Source organism: Sabethes cyaneus, chromosome 3 (genome assembly GCF_943734655.1).
Source record: "Sabethes cyaneus chromosome 3, idSabCyanKW18_F2, whole genome shotgun sequence".
Lineage (NCBI taxonomy): Eukaryota > Metazoa > Arthropoda > Insecta > Diptera > Culicidae > Sabethes > Sabethes cyaneus.
This window is the reverse complement of record NC_071355.1, coordinates 21,538,113-21,558,781: the sequence shown is the minus strand read 5'-3', so window position 1 is coordinate 21,558,781 and position 20,669 is coordinate 21,538,113. Positions and strand designations below refer to the sequence as shown.

General features: G+C 43.2%; 1 protein-coding gene across 3 annotated transcripts in view; it reads left to right on the top strand.

Annotated features, from left to right (window-relative positions):
- The window catches only part of LOC128741483 (supporter of activation of yellow protein), a 52,967-nt gene that overhangs the window by 11,789 nt on the left and 20,509 nt on the right, over nucleotides 1–20,669 (top strand). For all 3 annotated transcript variants that reach the window (XM_053837338.1, XM_053837339.1, XM_053837340.1), the window contains exons 3-4: nucleotides 5,502–5,596; nucleotides 5,662–5,924. In XM_053837338.1, coding sequence (XP_053693313.1) covers nucleotides 5,502–5,596; nucleotides 5,662–5,924 — 358 coding nt within the window. The remainder of the gene's footprint in view (nucleotides 1–5,501; nucleotides 5,597–5,661; nucleotides 5,925–20,669) is intronic.

The following is a 20,669-nucleotide window of genomic DNA, read 5'->3' as shown; positions in this document are numbered from 1 at the left end:
GGCCACGGCCTTCATAAGTGACTTCATAAGTCTCAGATCGTTTTCATTGATAACCTTTTCTTCTGATCTGTGGATTTACAGCTCCGATTACGATTTTCACGTCGTGGTTTGGGTACTCTCCTGAGGACCTCTCGAGCCTAATATAAAATCCATCATTTGTCGTCGTAGACGTTAATCAAACTTTGGTTGAATTTTCCAGTATTTCTCCAATTAAGTCTTATCCCGGAACTTTAGCCCTCGAACTTCCCAAACAGCAGTGATCTTCACTTTAATTCGAGGTAATTCTTGAGCAAGCAACCCAACTCGTACAGGTTCATGGAGGGTTCGGACATTCGCTACCTTGCGGGCTACAGCATTCCATATTCAGCCGCTTGCTACAATGCAGACGCTGTTTGTGCCATCCCTAACTTGAGAGACGGACATTTGACGGATGCGCCTCCGACAGACAGAATTTGAACCCATTACATTCCTGAATGTTGCATTGTAAATCCAAAAGATGAGACAATGATGTTGTAAATAATAGGCCGTGTTTCTGCAAATAATAGGCCTTGGAAGTAATACACCACAGCTAGTATTGTTAAATGGAGAGCTTGGAGACTTTCTGTCGCTTTCACTAGATGGATGAAGTCTTCCCGAGCAAATTGAAAACAGTTGTGACTATCTGAAGTTCCTCAAGGAAACAACCTGGGTCCTTTACTCTTTACTCTATCTATATACGAGCAGTCTATACTGCTTACTTACTTACTTACTTAGGTGACTTGCCGTCCTGAGACAAAACCTGTTGAACAAGGTTTCTTCAATTTATTTAGTTGTGGGCTTGGCGAATGACCAATTGGTTAAAACCACATTAAATAACAATAAAAAAAATTAAATAGCAATAGTTGTGGGCTACTACTCTCCAATTCCTCTGACACCGAATACTCTCGCCCAATTTCCGATCCACCTGGTTTAGCCATCTTGCTCGTTGAGCACTTGTTCTTACCGGATTTGAGCTAAACACCATTTTTGCAGGGTAGTTGTCCGGCATTCTTGCAGCATGTCCTGCCAATCGCAAACCGTCCTGCTTTAGCCAGTTTTTGGATACTGGGTTCGCCATAGAACTGTGTGAGTTCATGGTCCATCCTCCGCCTCCATACTTCGTTCTCTTGTAAGCCGCCAAAGATTGTTCTTTGACTCCTTTCCTCCTCCTCGAGCATTGTTCATGTTGCATGCCCGTAAAGAGCAACCGGTCTAATGGTAAGCTCGACTTCCGCTGATAATACGCCTCTGAATCTAACGACTGGTGCTAATGTACCTCAAACTAATCGCCGTCGATCATTATACTACTCCTCGAGCGGTGTCGGTTTTAAACGTATTTACCTTTAACCCTATCTTTTCTGTTACGCACTTTAGTCTGGTGTACTGTTCAGCTATCGCCACAGATGGTCTGCCGATAATATGCATCAATTTGATGAGCTTCCTGGGAAAGCTGTTCCCGTTCATGATTTTCCACAGCTCTTTCCGGTCGACGGTATCATATGCGGCTTTGAAGTCAATGAACAAATAGTGCGTGGAAACTCTGTATTAACTGCCCTTTTGGAGGAATCGCCCCGTTAGCTTCGAGGTACGATGCTGGTCTAACTAGCCACAGTTGTCGTATGTTCGAATCTCGGCTAGGCGGTGCTGCTAGATAGAGTCAGTAGGATTGTTGCACTAGCCCCGTAACTGTCCAGTACTCTAACAGCCGGCTGCGAAGTCTGTCGATAAAGAAGGATAATGTCTTTAGATACGGTTATGCCCAAGGCTTTGTTTTTTGGAGGATCTACCGCAGTGTAAATATTTTATCCATTGTTGATCGTCTAGTGATAGTTGGCGGAAAATGATTTGGGACAGCACTTTCCACTCCTCCGGTCGCTTTTCCGTATCCCAAATTCCGCTCCGATGCCATTGGGCTGCTGGCACATTTTCGCCCTTTGTTGCACCGTCGAAACCGCTAACAGTAGCATGTTGTCTGTTCTTCGTGGGTGATGTTAAGATATACTTGTCCATAAAAACACGCTTGATTGTTTGAGATTGCAGCAGCTGGCTGGACCCGATTTCTTTCAATTATTCTATTCTGTGTCCTGCATTGCAAGGGGCTAGTCAGATTTGTGCCCCAGGAGCTGGGACGTAAAATGTACTGGTTGGTGACCAAAATCTGAAGACATTTGACATTATTTCTTGCGACCGGTCATGCGGCAGATTTCTAGTACACACGCACCGAGAAGAAATAATAGAATAACGATAGCATCTACAAAAGTTCAAATTAATGGATCAAATCCCATTCAAAAAAAACGATAGCATCGCTTGCTCATCGTGTCGTACATACTTCGGAGCGGCAGAGACACGCTTCAACGTTCTAGCACTATGCATGACAAAAAGTGTTGCGGCAGAAAGCCGCATTGTAATATTCCTTGGCAGTTAGCTTCTATTGTCCTGCTGAATCTAGTCACAAAAAACTATTGTCCGTTCGACCGAACGGGATACGCAAGAGCTATTGTTCTGAATGTGGAAGAAATCTATTTACAACAAGTGTATAAAAGGCGTTCAATAAATAGCAATCAGTATTCAGTGCACTAGCAGTCACCGCCGCTGGCGGATGGTTGTCTCTCGATATCTTGTTTTATTTTACTGTGACTGTGACTGTGTGAGTACTGTTACTACTTACTTGTGTGAAGAAACCAGTCCCGTTAGTACCTACCCTGACGGCGATCCCGAACAAAAGGTATAGTGGTTTTTGGTATTCTCGTTTGCTGCTTCATTCGTGTGCCTACGGCTTTTCCCTAAATAATGCGAATTTAAAGAAGAACGTTCCCAAAAATAAAAACGAACTCTACTGCATCTATTCTCGCAAGATCTTTAAAGTAGTGATCAACTTTCAAAACCGTGCCAAAATGCAACAATTTTTATTACATAAATTTCAGGTGAAATGCGCATCGATAATTACACCTAATTCTCTATCGCTTGTCCATACTGCGTCATTTTCTGTGACTGGTCACAGTGCAAATAAGAATGTTTGCTTATTATCATGTACCTACGTATTCGAGCCAGTTTCAACGCATCAAGAGACAGGCTCTCTCGATACAGACACAATACGAAGCGACGGTATTGGCTGAAATTTTGACATGGCGCTGCACATTGTCAAACGTATAGAAAAAATGTAACCGTTTTGGTCCCTGCCCAGGAGTGAATCTAGACTGTGCGCTCGGCAGAAGGAGAAGAGAAGAAGAGTGATCTCTCAAGGGCTAACAGGTGACACAGATTCATCTTTCTAATTGCTAATGAGTCTCGGGATCAGTGTTGTCTTCGTTCGCTATACCGCTCTTTAGTGCACTCATTACTTGAGTCCTGCTCAATAGTTTGGTATCCGTTTCAAGCTAGTTGGCTTATGAGGATCGAAGCGCTGCAACAAAAGTCGTACGTTATGCTTTTCGTACGCTACCATGGAGCACCCGTTGAACTTGCCTCGATATGATACACGGTGCAGATAATTGCTAGGACTCGAACCCCTTGAAAAGAGACGTATGACAGCTCAAATTGTGTTCGCTGCTAAGCTCTTGATCGGGCAAATTGACTGTCCACGTATCCTGGAACAGCTGAATCTGTACGTTCCGGAAGGGGTCTTTCGAACAAGGAACTTCCTTCATGTTGACGCTCGGAGACATTCGAATCCGGATATTCGTGCATCGTATCTACTTTCTAGCCCTATCCTGGATAGATATGCCACGATTGGACCTAACGCACCTCAATATCTTCCCCTTCAGCTGCCTTCGGTCCCTAGCTCCGGTTTTCTTGAAACGTCTTTACCGCTTTTCCACACCTACTTTCTCTTTTATAACCCTTCAGAATATTACACTATTGATTTTTGCATTTTTAGCACTTAAGTCAACTTTGATCCAGACCACTTTGGATTTTTCAGGCGTTTGTGCAAGATTTTTTTACGTCATTCGTGCTTCATTAGGTATTGCTCATGCATTCATAAACATGCTAACAAAGTTCTGTTCCTACCTCACCAGCATCTTTGGCTCGAACAGCCCTTTCCTACCACAAGACGCGTGTCGGTGACACATGAGGAGCGTCCAGATTTATTCGCTTTTTTCATCGAATGATCCGCATGCATTTTCTGTGAAATTTCTGGATATCATGAAATGCTTGCAATTACTGATTTGCCTCCCCAAGGTAAAGCCAGAAAATTCTTTCCAGCGAATTTTTTCAGTACGTCAAAACCACCAGCTGACGAGAAGAAGGTTGGGATATTTGGAATCAAATTGGCAAGTAATAACAATGATCTTTAATTGAATCCGGAATTGCCTCGTCCAATGGCACGAATAAACTATTTGTTGTTTCGCTGTCGATATTCAACAATGCTTATTCTGCAATCGGCGATGTTCAATGTCCCGGCTATCACATTAAAGTGCGTTTAAATTGGGCAATTTTTGGCAACATATGGAATGCGACACATTGCTAGTTGTTGCTCAATATTGCTTCTGCAGCTACCGTTTCCTTGCGTTACGTTGCCTTAGTTACTGGTAAACATCGGGCAGTTAGGAACAAATTGCATGTTACATATTGTCAATCTAGACGCAGCTTTATGTTTAAAGTGATTTTACGGATTTCACGGATACCGAAGCAAAACCTGCATCCAAAAAGGAATTCCTCAACATATAAAAAATATTGAAATGAAGTAAGCAGGTTCAACGCAGCGCTGGAAAATGGTTTTTTTTTGTAATAATTTTTTGATTTGCTGGTAACGAATTTAAAGGTTTCAATTGTCGAGTTAAATTGATGAATTTTTTATAACAAGTAAGTTTCCGTAGCAATCTCGATTCCCGGACGTAAATTCTGTTTAAGTAGAAGATTTTAACGTGGATCAGTCATCCATTTAAAAGTCGATTGCCTACCGAAATCCCGAGCTTTTTCATTTTCAGTCTAAACTTCATCAACCTATTAATAACCGCGGATGTAATCTTATGTTTTTTATTAACATGATCAATTTTGCCCGTGCGTAATGAATCAAGCATCCCGGCAGTTCTCGTTTCGAAGCAGATTGCTCTTTACTCGAGCGTGTTTCTGCACCTGTTTTAATTTACGTGTTAGTACGTATAACCAACCATGCCTCCCGCGGACGAGAATGCTGCAACCGATTACCGCTGGCGGCAATCAGCTGATTGTAGTGTCCCCCTTTTTTTCGTATCTCTGCATTTGAACACACAACAATCGGCGGCCGATTGAGAGACACTAATGGTAGTAGTGGAATCTCGCAAGGACGGACGGGCTGTTTTGTACCCTTTCGTTGTGTTTAGTAGTAAGCGCCAAGCGCGGCACCGCGTCGCACCGCCGATGATGAAGGCCGTTGCTTCGAGCCGACAAAGTTCCTCTCGCGTATTCTACTATGCCCACCACTGCCAGTTGTAGTTCGCATTCGCACCGGAACGATGACCATCACAAAGCAGGTATTAATCCACTTGTTTCGTTCGTTACAGACCCCGAGGTAGAGGCCGTGGTCGTGGTCGCGGCCGTGGACGAATCTCCGCATCTGCCAGAGGTGCAAAATCAGCACCACCAGCACCCGTAATCAGTAAGTATCCTTATAAGTTGTCCTTATAACATTACAATTTATGTTTGTTTTTTGTTTCCTTGCAGATGAAGACGGTGTTGTTCTGCCGCCATCGACGGACTCCCTCATGGCAACACCCGTTCGGGGTCGGGGTCGGGGCCGTGGACGGGGTCGCGGCTTGGGACGCGGTCGTGGTCAAGGGCCTGGTCGCGGCCGAGGACGCGGTGGTGGTCGTGGTCGAGGACGTGGTAATTGGCGTTCGAAGTCTGCCAGCCCGCAGAAAGCTCCTCGCAGTCCGGTGAAAAATGCCACACCAGATTTCAACGCCTTTATGACACCGGACGGAACGGTAAGTTTGGTTGAATGTTGAAAATAGCACAATATTTATAGTTTGATTCTCTGTTTACACAAAGTACAATGAACTTCGAAATTGGGCTGATTGCCGTAATCGTGAGGCTTGATTTGAAATGCTTTAGTAACCAAACCTATGCATCAACGCTGTTGTAGGACTGTCGTTATGAACAACTAAGTGCTCGAGGTTGGATCCTATTTCACTCTCTCGTGGGCGGTCTTTTGTTCCATTCTACTCCGTACACGTTTTCTGCCAACTGGCCGACTAACCGTTTCACCTAGCCACCCACCCGCTCTCGTATGTTCGCTCATTTGTGCTCACCCGCCCGTCGGTTCGTCCGTTCGCCGGTTAGATAGAAACTGGTCGCAAACTGCTCGATTCTTGGATTCTGGTCGCCGAGCGCATCACTTTTGGGCCGCCCAATAGCTGCTGCTGCTCCCAAGCATCTGCAGCGCGCGACCGACCGCCCGTATGTACGAAGGAGAGAGAGGAAACCGGCAAACGCATTTTTTCTATAGGATCCGTCATTACCTTTTTTGTTTTGCTCCGGATATTCCGCTCCGCGCGCGTCCAGGTTTCCTCTCTCTCTATTCGTAGGGTTTTTTTTTCGGTCGGCACCGGTGTTGTTCGATCATCTATCCTCCAGCGAGTCGAGCGGTGACGGGTGGTGGTTGGTAGTACTAGTTAGAGCGGACGGACGGAATGCAAAAGTCCTTGCAAAAGATTCTAGTAGCAGCCCGATGATAACTGATGGCGAACTGTTTCTTGATCGGTACGCGAGTGCAGTCGTGTGGCAGCAGGTTGCCGGTGTTTGATTACTAGCTGCTGCTGCTGCGTGTTTTGATGAATAACTATTTTTATTATTTTATTGGTAGGTGTAGCACTTTCTGTGCACCAGTTAACGGACTGTTGATTTCCTAGTTGGGAACCATTAGGCGTACTTTACCGATTCAGTTGAGCATCATTAATTTTCCGACAATTTATTATTTACTCAATTGAAGTAACGCGAGTTTTTTTGTCGAAACTAATAACAAAACAATACCTACGTCGTAAAAGATTCCTTTGACCAACAACAAACTTCCGACACAAAAGAGGAATGCAATTTTCTGATTTAAGAAGAATTGGAATGGAATCTTTGTCCCTCGAAAACTCTGATGGAATCTAGTACATAGTATGTTATGATGGAAAGAGAAGTCGTCAGACGAAAAATAATTTTTTACACTTATAATTATACAATTGCTAAGGAAGATAAATTAGAAAATCAGTTTTTGCGGATGCGTAGACTACATTATGAAATAGATTATTGATATTTTGCTTAGTAAAATGGTTGAGAAAATTCGAGATGACATATTGAATTAGTTTGTTTCATCTAACAGTTGGAAACAATAGAATTAAATCAATTACAGATCGTGCTTTACATCGTCTAATTTGAATGTGAAATGCTGTATCGCTGTTATAATGTTTTGTAAATCACCGAAATAGTTTATTAAAAGGATCCACTTTACCAGCTTTTTCTCACAAACGACTTACAAACATACTAAAAAAATGCGAAGCAAACGCTTTCCGGAAATTTGTCATCATCTTTGTGTGCTCCAACCGATACATTCTGGCTTTTGAGTGAGTCATAATCGAACAATACAAGAAAAAATGCGCGTAGAATCAACTTGTTCGACTTCAAGTGACTCGAGTATGATTTTTTTTGGATTCTCCGACACCATTCCTTCTTGCTGAAAGTATTCTATATTACCAACAGTGTATGTATGCTCTTGCCAGGATATGTTATGACAGGGTGGCAACTACCTGGAAAAACCTGGAAAACCTGGAATTGTCAGGGAATTTGAAATTACCTGGAATAATCAGGGAATTTTTAACAAAATCAGGGATTTTTTCAAACAACCCCCATGATCGATGCATTGAGCAGTCAAGAACACTTAGAAATAGAAGAAAAAGAAGTACGGCATACAAGCGATAGATTGGGCTATCGATAATTAGCTCAGTTTTTTGCAAAGGGCCTTATTCTGCGAGGCAAGTGAAGTAATATAACAAATTTAGTTTGCACTTACTTTGCGCGTTTCGTTTGGCGTTAGTCAAGTCGAATCGAATGACATTGAAGTTTCAGGACGGAAATTTTGCGGCATGTGACACAATTCACAGAACATCGAAGTAAATCCCAGTGGCAACGCAGCGAAATTTGGTTTTCGAGAAAAATGTTGGAGAAATTCCACTGACTCACGGCAGTGCATAAACTTGCCATACTGTTGAATGTTACAAGTTGTAACCGAAATGCGGGTGTAGCGACCCTACCTTCCACGTTACGAATTTTTGGCTCTAGCTTGGGCCCGGAAGAGTAAATCCCGATCAATCCATGCAAAGTGAAATAAGTCGCGTTGGTCAGAAAGTAGAACAACCACCAGTGGTAAAGCGAAATCAAAAATTAGCTCAATTAAACTGCTTTTTTGCATGGTCCTTGGCTGGGAGAACGAAAATTAAACGCGTGGCTGGCAGGAAAAGCGCCACGGCGGGTTCAAGAGCTAGCCGCAATGGGCACTAAAACTCCGCTTGCGCCTGAGTTTGCGAATAAACTTGCGCGGGCAAAAGAACAGATAAGGAACTCACGGGAGGAGTGTAATTTGCTGGTCGGCAGAATAAGAGAAAGTGATTGAAGAATTCCCCTAGGGAAACAGAGTAGGTGGGGAAATTTTTCTCAATACCTCGTAGATTGATAAACACATTTTCAGTTAAAATTATATCGCAATATGAAACCTAGAATTTTATTAAACACCGGGAAAACCCTGGAAAAATCAGGGAATTTGGTTTTTCGTATCCAGTTGCCACCCTGTATGAATTAACCAAGACAAATTATAGCTTGATTCTAATCTCTGGAAGATTAAAAAATCAAGGCCTTATAAGTTTCCGGAAAATTGCAAGTAAAATTCGCGTCAATTCATAGTATTTTGGTGACAAAAATTTTACGAAGACGTTTTTTGGTTGTTTTTGTTGTTGTTCAAGTTTGAAGAACAAATATTTTAAGTAAAAATTTTAGCAAATTTTCTCAGCGATTCAGTAAAAACATCTAGAGGAAAAGTGATGATGCAAAAGCGAAATGTGAATTCGTAAAATTCACATGCAAGTCCACCCGCAAACAACAGAAGCCGCGAAAAACGTCTCCAAACGTTTTTGCTACGAGCGAGGAACGAAGTCAAACGACGCTAAAGAGTCATTCCACCCGAAGTGTCGGAGTCCCGTGCAATTGACCTTAAAGCAAAGCCTTAGACTTAAACGACTTAAACGTCTTTCCAAGACTTGACCCTTCTTTATCGACAGACTTCGCAGCCGGCTCTTAGAGTACAGTCGTTTCAGTAATTACAAATCGCTTTCGACCTGGTCGAGCCATCTTGCATGTCGAGCCCCCCTGTGTTTAGTTCCGGTAGGATTGTTGACCAGAACTGTTTTCGTCGCACTTTCGTCAGGCATCCTTACGATGTGTCCGGCCCACCGGAGCCTACCGACTTTCGCCAGATGTACGATGAAAACCTCTCCAAGCAGTACCTGTAGCTCATGATTCATACGCCAACGCCCCTTTCCTCTTTCTGACTTTCAGTCTGGTGTAGACAGCCTTCGCCGTCGCGATGTTCCCGGTTATGGTATCAAAGTCATCTGCAAAGCCTAGGAGTTGGCTATCCTTGGCTAAATCGTGCCTGTCGTTTCGACGCTCACTCGTCGGATCATCCTGTCAAGAGCGATGTTGAGTAACATGCAGACTAACCTGTCTCCTTGTCTCAACCCTCGCCGCGTTTCGAAGGGACTGACTCGAGAATGTCCCCGAGATATGCACGAAACACTCGATCACTCGATCCAATGTAGCGCGGATCGGTCGCATCAGTCTATCCGGAAAACTGTGTTCTTGCATTATCTGCCATAGCTGGTCTCGGTCGACTGTATCGTATACTGCTTTGAAGTCAATAAAGTTGTGATGCGTGGGCACGTTGTACTTCCGACATTTCTGCAAGTTCTGTCGGATGGTAACAATTTGATACGTGGTTGCCTGGTAATTTCTTACGAAACCTTATGCTATCAGTGACAGCCGGCGTAACAGGATCAGGAAGAGTACCTTGTAGGCGAAGTTTACTACCGTTAAGCCGTGATAGCTGCAGTCGAGCTAATCACTCTTTTCGTAAATGGAACCCGTCCATTCCTCCGGTAGCTGCTTCTCCTCCCAAACCTTGGATATATTCCAGTGATAGAGCCGTTGCCAGGATCTAGGCAGTCCGTACCGGCGGTTTTGTTGGTCTTCAGCAACCCCATTTCTCGTTTGACTTCTGGGACATTACTATCTTCCACGGGCACTCCTAGGTTAACTTCCGCTTTGGTGCTTTTTACTCCTCAGGATCATCAGTATTTGGCCAAGTTCTCCCTAGTGGCAATGTTCAGATAATCTCTCCAAGCATTTTTTTTCTTTTCACCACTTGTTGGCATTTCCCATCAAGTCAATCACTTTGTATACTCTGGAGCTCTTCCTCTGCCCCTGGTGCGGTAGCGGTCTCTCCGTTGGCCGAGCATATTTTGCCACAACCGTCTGCGAGATTTGAAACAGTCAACTCGTAGTCAAGCTCTCGGCAGATAGCGCGTTATCTAGCCGCCCAATGTTGTTCAGCCGAGGAGAACGGTTTTAGCGTGTCTGGTATACGGTTGACAGTATTGAGCGTACATACAGTGCTACTGCATTGGTCAGATGATCCGTGTTTTTTTTTAGCCTCGCGTACAATGCTTCCTTCTCATCGTCGTGTCTGCCTTCGGGCGGGCAGTCCACTTTTGATGATGCTGTAATTGAAGAAACGGCCTTTTATCCTCAACAGCACATTCTCTCGGTGATCTCGTTCCAATCTATCAACCGATCCTGCATACTGCCCAACACTACAAAGCCCGTTCCCAGTTTGTTGGTAATGCTGCCGCTCTGGTAAAACTCGGCCTTTCCGCCGCGGATCTCCCAAATCCTCTCTCTTTTGCGATAGATTTCCTCCAGAGCTACGATGGCGAATTTACGGGGTTCATGCTGTTCGAACACCAGCGAAATTTAGCGACTTGCAGTTCCAAGTTCCGAGTACCCATTCGTCGTCCTTATTTCGTCGCCTTTTTTCCTGTACGGACTCATCTCTGCGACCAGCAACGTTTGATCTATCGTGATATCGCCCGGGTGTTTGCTGTATAACCCGCACTGCATTTATTTTTGCTATAATCGCTATTGATTGAGCGATATGCTTATTGAATTTTTTATGCGTGCTTGTGTGTAATTGGGTACCCTTACTTCAGTGATTTCTCTACTTTGCCCACCTCGTTCCACATGACAGCGCGCAGTCCCCAATTGTAGCCATTCCTAGCGTGGCAAAACCAGTGCACCAGTGGGTCTCATTTTTGCACTGTCAATAGGCCATATCGGGATAATATAGAATTCAGCATGAAGGAAGGGTGTTGAGGGGCCTCGTCGCCTTGGTCGATTCCGAATATTTCGATTCTTATTTGCTTGAATGCTCGTAGTAGTTTGATTCAAGTGGGTTTCCTTGCTTGGGCCACCCTATCGAGTCTCGAGGTGGGGCTGCCGTCTCATGGTGCCGAAACAACACTGTACCCCCTTTCCTGCCGGTATACGACTTTAGTTTCCACTGGGATTAGTTACCCGATCTCCGCTAAGGTTGCTCGTATTCCGGCTGGTACCCCGAAGAGACGGTAAGGGAAAGTAATGAAGAACAGAGGCGTTGTGGTTCATAGGTACCAGCGAGCCACATGCCCTGGCGGGTGTTGTGGGTTCGAATCCAGTTATAATCTCAAATTATAGCTTGGTTCGACCCATGCACCTTCCAGCATTGAACAATCTGTAGGAGTCACAACGACAACTTGTTAAGCATAGCTACATATTACCCCCCCCCCCCCCTTCCTTTTCCCTCTTTCCCCACCATTTCCAAAAAATCCTTCATTACTTTCCCTTACCGTCCCTTCATCAATTGTAGAACCATCATTTAAAAAAAAAATATTAATATATGCCTGACCGTATTTCAAGGTCATGACTAAAATCACGAGGTTTGGTCGACCCCGAAGAGGTAGCGATAAGAATTGATAGATAAGAGACTAAGGACCACTATGGGGACTGTATTACGCATTATCCAGCCGCTCACCAACCAGCGAGAATCATGGGTAGAATTAGTTTTTGTAAATACTTCTTGACGTATATTTCGATGTTCGTCGAAGCAGTTGTAGTGAACAGTTGTGAAATTTTACCCCAGCCACAAATAGTTTGTCAGACCATAGTCTTTTTACCAATTTTTTTACTTGAGTGGGTGTTTTAAACTACTGGTCTAATAGTTTCCGAATGTCGGTACAGTATTCTCCCAAAAACAGAATTAGATCGGATTCAAATCCTGAAGTTAGAAAGAAAGCATCTGCAGCTGTAGGAAACGATCAAACACAAAAAGTTTAAAACCTTCTAACGGGTAAGACCGTCTGTAGACGGCCTTCGCTTATGGAGCTCCACAGCCACATACGAAATTTGTCTTGAATTGATAATATGAGAAAAGTGTTCAGAACAGATTTCCTGACATGTTGATACTAATATCACAACATTCTGACTATGCGTTCAAAAGTTATCATCTTTCAAAAACAAGAATTCCGGAAAATTCGGAAAACATTATGGTGCGAATATTCCCTTTTTTATGTTTGAAGAAAAAGGACATCTAGAACACAATGTTCGATCTTAAATTTTTCCTATGAGTAATTTACATGCTTTTTTTCAATTTTGTGATATATTGGAACTGAAAAAATATTTGGGTAGAGCTGTTAGGCTTTAGGCATGTAAAACTAAAAAGAGAAATCGGACTATTTCATACCTAGCGGCAGTGCTGTTAATATTCATCAGCATAGCGTTCAAACTTCTGGATTATCAGTCTATCTTGCATTGAAAATCTGCTTGCTTTGATCAAACGTACATAATAACTAAATGCAGTAAGCATGAACTTCATGCACGAGAATATACAATATCAGCGCCCTGTGATATTGTAACAAACTGATATTCACGTTTGAGCAGTGAAAATCAATAATAAAAAATTATGTTGTTATTTAGCATCTATTGCGTTCAGCTGTTGGACATAAGATTTTTCTTTTCATTTACTGCATTTAAAATTGTTTTTTTCCTGAAGTGAATATCACCTTGTGGATTTGAAAATCACTTTCTCCTGTTCTATTTTCACGATATATTGAACTTGTATACTACGATGAAAATCACTGTGCAGTTGTACATACGAAACTCAGAGGCATAAAAAACAATGTATGCTAAGAAAAAAGATTTTCTGTTTTGTTTGAAATTCGGTGATAATTAAAGGCCCTGCCTAGCGGTCCCCCAGATAAATATTTTCCCACGAAAATCAACACTTGATCTTCTTTTGAGTGTACTTTCATGATAAAGTAATCATTTGCTCGATCGCATCGTTTTTACGATGTTGCCCGTTAGAGGGTTAATGCGAATAAAATCTTGTAGAACTAGGTCCTCGAGATAAAGGTTCCCGAGGGTATCACCAGCAAGTGGAGGCAGTACGTTACCATTGACAGAGCGATTACATGGTCATCAAAACTACAGCTCGTGACAAATGAAGTTACTACAATTACAATTACAACGGTTACATCCGGGAATTCGGGTTACTTCGGTAGTTGACACGAGGTCAAGATGTGGAGTGTGAATCGGTCGAAGCCTACTTAAATCTTCTGATGACCACTCGGTCACAAATTGGCTGCAATCGGATTAGAAGTCAATGATACCATTGAATGTCCACTATGCTGTTTTCGGGACTACCGAACAGGTACGATCCCATGATCATGGGTCTTGAAGTATCCCGGTGGATACTGTTAAAACGAAGATTCACCTGGATGTCAAGTGGTCAGATGGTTCGGCAGGATGCGATGCTGAAAGGACGTTCTATGACCAGAACCGCTTTCACAAGCGAGTGGTCATGGGTTCCAATCATAGTAGAATCAGACCTTTCGATGTCAAGTGACTTAAGCATGGGTTTATTCTCAGACCCCTCATTCACTCTTCCTTCAAGCTGAATTCTATCTTAACAGATAAAGCGTCTTGACAGTGCAAAAGTTCCTTTTATACACACTTAAAAAATACGGTAAAATTTACCGAAATATTAACAGCTGAACGTTCGGTAAAATTTCGTTGGTGCATATCGACGTTTACGGATCTTTAGTAAGGTTTGGTATCAATTTTTTTTACCTGAACGCTCGGTTGTTTAGATTTCAGTCAAGTTTCACCGAATTCGGTGCTTGTGTGTAGTTAAGTGATATTGGTCAGAGGAACGCAATGAGTCTGACTGCTATAATATGGGATGAACTGGCAGCGAGGCACGAGTTGGCAAAGTAGAGAAAGCTTTTAAGAAAGGGTTGGGGATTTACCCACAAGCACGTATAAAATTTAATAAGCAAATCGCCCACTAAATAGCGATTATAGTAAAAAGAAATGCAGTGCAGGTTATACAATAGTAAACACCCGATATCACAATAAATCAACGATACTACACAATAAGCTGGTCAAACATAAAAAAGCATGTTTGACACTAGGCGTCGGAATGCAAGAAGGAACCGGAACTTTCAAAGGAACCACAGAGGGAGGGGTAAGAACAAGTCGTATACACATTCGACGTTTGCGCTATCGAACGAAGGAAAATTGATTAAGGAAGATTGGACTTTCGAGTCTGGATCTTCGTCCCATACGTGTTGTGATCTTGAAGGGCTGGAGAACCCTCGAAGTGTGATGATTGCCAACAATATGGGGATGTTCGTGGTGGCTAGGGGTGACCTGGAGATAGAAACTTATATAGTTGGTGAATTCTTGAATTATGATCAAGATTGCTTGCAGTGACACCAACAGAAAAGGTCACCGTAAAACTAGCGTAAATTTCGGGACAAAACTGACGGTCCATGTTCCGAAAGTGCGAAGGAAGAAATAGTCCAAGTCCGATGCTGGAGTATTCGTCGGATATGCAACAGGAGGACCAAGGGATACCGTGTCTACAACCCACAAACCAAAAAAGTTTTCGTAAGTCAAGACGTTGTGTTCTCGAACGAGCAGCAAAGTGGACAACAGAATATAGAATCGTTTGAGCAATAAGTGATGAAGTTTCCCGTAGCAGAATAGGATGTTGCTGATGGGTTGCATTCCAATCCGGCGAAAGATGATGTGACTAAGCATGCTAAAGCCAGAGAAACATCTGGAGGACAACGTATGCTAATCAGAACAAGCATCATCATCATCTGCGCTCTATCCACAATCAGAACACCAACTCGAACTTGTAAGGCGCAGTGGACGGGAGCACCGGCTTCCAGGCAAGTACCTTGTTTTGAAATGAGTTTCGACATCACTTCTCAAAAGAATTCTGTATCTCAAGTGCAAAACAAGCAGACGAATCGCTGCAGAAATATTATGTCCGACTCAAGGGATATCAGCAGGTGAAAGGCGTAGTGTACCATTAAATTTACGCGCCTGTGGTGAGGTATGCGAACTGCATTTGGAGGTGTACTCGTTGGATGCAGTTACTGCGTCAAGGTCAAGGAGCAACTGATGGCAATATTCTTGATGAAAGTTCTCGGCGTTGCGAAGCAGATTCTCAGCTCGTCTGAATTCGCGGAGTGGATAATTATGCTGAACCAGAAGCGTTACATGGATGAAATGAGCCGGCCGAATTCAGAGACTTTAGCAATGCAGTCTGGGGAAACGATGCTGAAACCAGATACGCATTTGTCCATCCTGGAGGAGTGATAACGTGGCATTGTAGGCATCAACCAACTGTTGTCTTATCAACAAACCTAGGCTGAATATATGACTTTTTCGGCTGCGACGCAAGAAGCTTTATGGTGCAGATCGTTCACAGTCGAGCTGTCTGAAAGCGAATCACCAGTACCACTGTATTATGATAGCAGGAGAACCATTTGCCTAGCGGAACTTAAGTATTTAGGTTTGCGTCATCGTTTTGTTAAAGAACAAGTTGAGAGAAAATCCATCGTGCTACACCACGCTGAAACTTGATTGCAAACTGCAGATATCCTGATGAAAGCAGTTGCCTTCCTCAAACTACAAAAAGCAAATTGAAGTTAAGGGAATGCATGGGTGAGGGGGATCCCAGAAATCCATTAAGTTAGGCAATAAACTTACTATCATTTTTCTACCGCTGCTATCGGACGTTTTTCTATTAGGGTAGACGCACTAGTAGTAGTGGTAGCACTACTCCACTATTTTTGCAGACTTTGGTACAAGCCTGATAAGTATCGAACTACCTTCTTCTTCTTCATCTTCTTCAGCAGCATAGAGCCGGGGTGGCTCGTGCTGTTTCAAGCACTCGTCTCCATTCAACTCGGTCTTGGGCCACTCGTCGCCAATTTCCTAGTCGTCTCAGAAGTCGCAAATCGCTTTCGACCTGGTCGAGCCATCGTGCACGTTGGGCCCCCCTGTTCCTGGTGCCGGTGGGGTTGTTGAAGAGGACTATTTTCGTCGCACTGTCGTCCGGCATCCTTACGACGTGTCCGGCCCACCGTAGCCTGCTAACTTTCGCTAGATGTACGATGGGAGTCTCCCCAAGCAGTGCCTGTAGCTCGTGATTCATACGCCTCCGCCACTCTCCGCTTTCAGTTTGTACTCCGCCAAATATCGTCCGCAGCACTTTCCGCTCAAACACGGCAAGGGCGCGTATGTCCTCCGTAAACAGCGTCACGGCTTCACGTCCATAAAGAACTACCGGTCTAATAATGGTTTTGTACATTGTTAGCTTCGTGCGGCAGCGTATGCTTCCTGATCGTAGCGTTTTACGAAGGGCAAAGTAGGCCCGATTTCCCGCTTGGATGCGCCGCTGGATCTCCTTACTAGTGTTGTTGTCCGCGGTCACCAGCGATCCCAAATACACGAACTCCTCTACCACTTCTAGTTCGTCGCCGTCAACGGTTACCGTCCGTGGGAGGCACGCATTTGTTTCCTTTGAGCCTCTTCCTTTCATGTATTTGGTCTTCGACGCATTTATTTTTAGCCCAATTCTCCTAGACTCCACTTTCAGTCTGGCGTAGATTGCCTCCGCCGTCGCAAAGTTCCTGGCAATAATATCGAAGTCATCTACAAAGCCTAGAAGTTGGCTACTCTTGGTAAAAATCGTGCCTCTCGTTTCGATGCCCGCTCGTCGGATCACCCCCTCAAGAGCGATGTTGAACAGCATGCAGGATGCACGCTACTAATAATCGAACTACCAGTAACAGTATTATTTGATAAGTATCAAAGTTGTACCAAAATCCGCAAAAACAATGGAACAATTCGAGCTTCTACCACTACTGGTACTACCACCACGAATCGTGCGTCCACCCTAGTTTTGACAGCTTCTGTTTTTATAAGTTCACAGATTTAAACGTTCTTTTGCGCGATGAACGTTTGATTTCGACGTGTGAACCTTTTTGGTCACATCCCGTCCTGAAATCGCATCCTTTTGCTCAAGTGCCTTCATTATACGATTATCCAAAAGAGGGCTGGTGGGACCTTTTATCGGTTTATTCAGTTTTCTTTCTTAATGACAATTAGTCATATACGAGTAAATAAAAAAACATCAGGTGGTGATTTTAATTATCGCCGCAGCGACTGTCGGCAACGTACTGCTTGTTTCTACGGCATTGACCGACATCGGTAAAAAAAAGCAGTCATACAAAAAATATCGTCGCATAGTAAATGTGTAGCGCGTATACAGCAAATGATAGAAGTGTAAAGATAATACAAAATTAGATATTAGATTAGTGATTAGCTAAAATAACTGGTGGCAGCAGTTTAGTGAGTAATACATTCGAGTGCCAACCGAAAGAGCGTGGGTGTAAGCCTCACCTGCTATTGCACAACCAGATATATCTTCTATTTATATCAAAATTTTCCAGGTTATCCAATTAATCATTCTTTGCACTTCCTCCTTTTTCAAAATATTCATTAAATGTCAATGTTACGTATTAAGTACAGGAGTAGTTTGAATGATGGATTGAATTAATTTGAATGAAGGATAGTTTATTTTTTTATTGGTTGTTTATTAAATAGGGTAATTTGCCAATCGTATACTCAAGCCTGGTTTTTGTCTCAAACAAAAAAAGTAAAGCCATGGCTTAAACGTGTTTAACACTTGACTCTTCTTTATCGACAGACTTTGCAACCTGCTGTTAGACTATAGGTCAACTACGGGGCTAGTGCAATGATCCTACTACTGACTTTGAACGGCACCGCCCAGCCGAGATTTGAATTATTGTAAACGGGTTCAATGATAGTCAAATTATACAACATCAATCTGACAAAGTCTTAATGAATAGTAAAGGTCACGTTTAAGGTTAACTTAAAAATGTGAAATAAAAATGTGAAATCAGTTTTCCATTACCGTTGACCTTTTTTTCTCTAAACTCAAATGAGCATCCGACTAGTGAGCTATTGAACATAAAGCTAATAAACGTATCTCATACAACGATATGATTTTTTTTTAAATGTTACACAAGTAACAATGCGGTGGCTTCAGTGCCATTTCAATGCCACAATGAGACTTTCTGTCAGCGCAAAACAAAGAAGTGGTATGGTACTGATTGTGATTTGAGGAACAACATATCAGGAACTTCTCACAAAAGGGTATCATTACCTACGCGTAGGCTATCCGAATGGCTGCAAGCGAAGCGTAAAACACCTTCTACATGGGCTGTGGAAGGGCGATGTAAACCAGTGAGATAATCATACAGACCAACGGAGCCATAAAGTTTGCTCACTTCGATCCATATTGATATTAAATCGCAAACCAGTCGGCTCTGGTCTTCCCAATTAAAAGCACACCAATCGCAAAGATATACATGTACCTTTCTCCCCAGACCAGACATCATGTTCGAGAAATGCTTTTGTGCATGTAAGTGAGAGAATCAGAATAAAAGAAAATTGCACAACCGCAGAAGCATACGCTGGTAACATGCAACAAACAGCAACCAAAAGTATAACATAGTTTCTGCTCTCTTTAATTGGAAAATGCTTATAATTCTCTTGAAAAATTTATGAAATCCTTCATTGTAGCGCATATTTTGAACAACACCCACCACCCACCACTCTCCTGCTGCTTGGCTCTCGCTGTTGTCAGCAATCCCCATGATGTCACACGAACTTATGCTGCTTTCACATCAGAAGTCACATAACATCGGTTGTTCCGCTCCTAAAAAAATCACCTGCTCCACCCGACCGCTTCTTCCTTCTTCGCATGGGTTCCCTCCCATTTGACAGCACCATAGTTCAGTCCATCCAGTCGTCGTGTCCCGTGTGTCAGATGTAGAGGGCAAACAGGTTTTCCCGAAATGGCACTAACGGGAACACCACGGCAGGGAAAGGCGAGAATCGGACGTCGTTCGTTTTTTGCCAGAGCCGGGAGAGCAAGAAACAGAAACGAGAGCGATCTGGAGAATTAATCAGGCATGAGCTGAGCATAGCGACGACGACGACAACTCTTCAGACAAGAAGCCGATAAATTTGCCCCGATTCTGTTGAACGCATTGAATGGCAATTAAAATTGGGTGGAATTTCTTTTTTTGCTTTTTTTTCACCCAACTAAACTTAAGATAACATTTTATTTCGACGCACGAAAGCGTTCGAGTGGTTACTAGCAAAAATCAATCGAAAACTATGCATTACTCGGATGGATTTTATTACTGTTTTGGTAAATGTTGAATTATTTTTAACCTAAGATTTTCAAGCGATTATACATAAATTGCTCGCTGTCTTGCTCGATGCAACACAAACAAACAAAAAGCCCATTTGGAGCGGATTAACACTATCACCATGGAAAACACATGCTTTTGACCATTTCCTTTTCATTGTAGCAATTATTGTACATCAAGCAAGTCCGCGAAAGACATTGATTCAGATTTATTTCTCCCTCCCGTGAATCATCGCTTAAAATCTAATAATATGTAGAAAGCAAGCAAGCGCTCTACAGCAGCAGCGGCAGTAGCAGGGGCATGCATGGATGGAACATATCAATCGCAGCGCTATATGATTTTTTTACGATTAATTCTGATCGCAAATCGTCATAATTTGCTAAACACTAACACCACGGACATACGGTTGGTTTCCGTTGATGAGGTTGGCCTGGCACTGGCTGCCCCCCCCCCCCCCCCCCATCCATGGTCTCCTCGGTTTGAGTTGTGTGTGCCACAAGCCGCAGACACAATGATGAACCTTTTATTAGTACGATATGCTCGAGAGTGTATTCTGTTCCGACCGAGTACGGATACAAAGTCGTACAGCGCTTCTCACTGTGAGTGTATGCATTTGGATGTTGGTTGGAATATACATGCTTCACTCTCCCGCTCCGCGGTTTGATTGCGTAGTTCGCTGTGCATTTTGCAAAGGGCATTGAGGGTTGAACTGGCGGTAGACGACACATCGTGCAGTCAACGCAATAAACCAATTCCTCAAGGTGGGAGAATATTTCCGCAGTTGAGAGATGTGAATGTGACTTGGCAATCATTTTTCTTGGCATGATTTAATAAGACATTTTTTGGGAAATGTTCGAAAACATGAGTGAACCGCAGTATTTTTCCACATTGTTGGCTAGCTGGCACCCCACGTTCTCCTTTTTTTAATGTTTGCACTCAGTGCTGCAGTTCCCAGTCCAGTGCAATCAAACGAGGATAGAGCTAAGAAAAACTGAAACATTATCA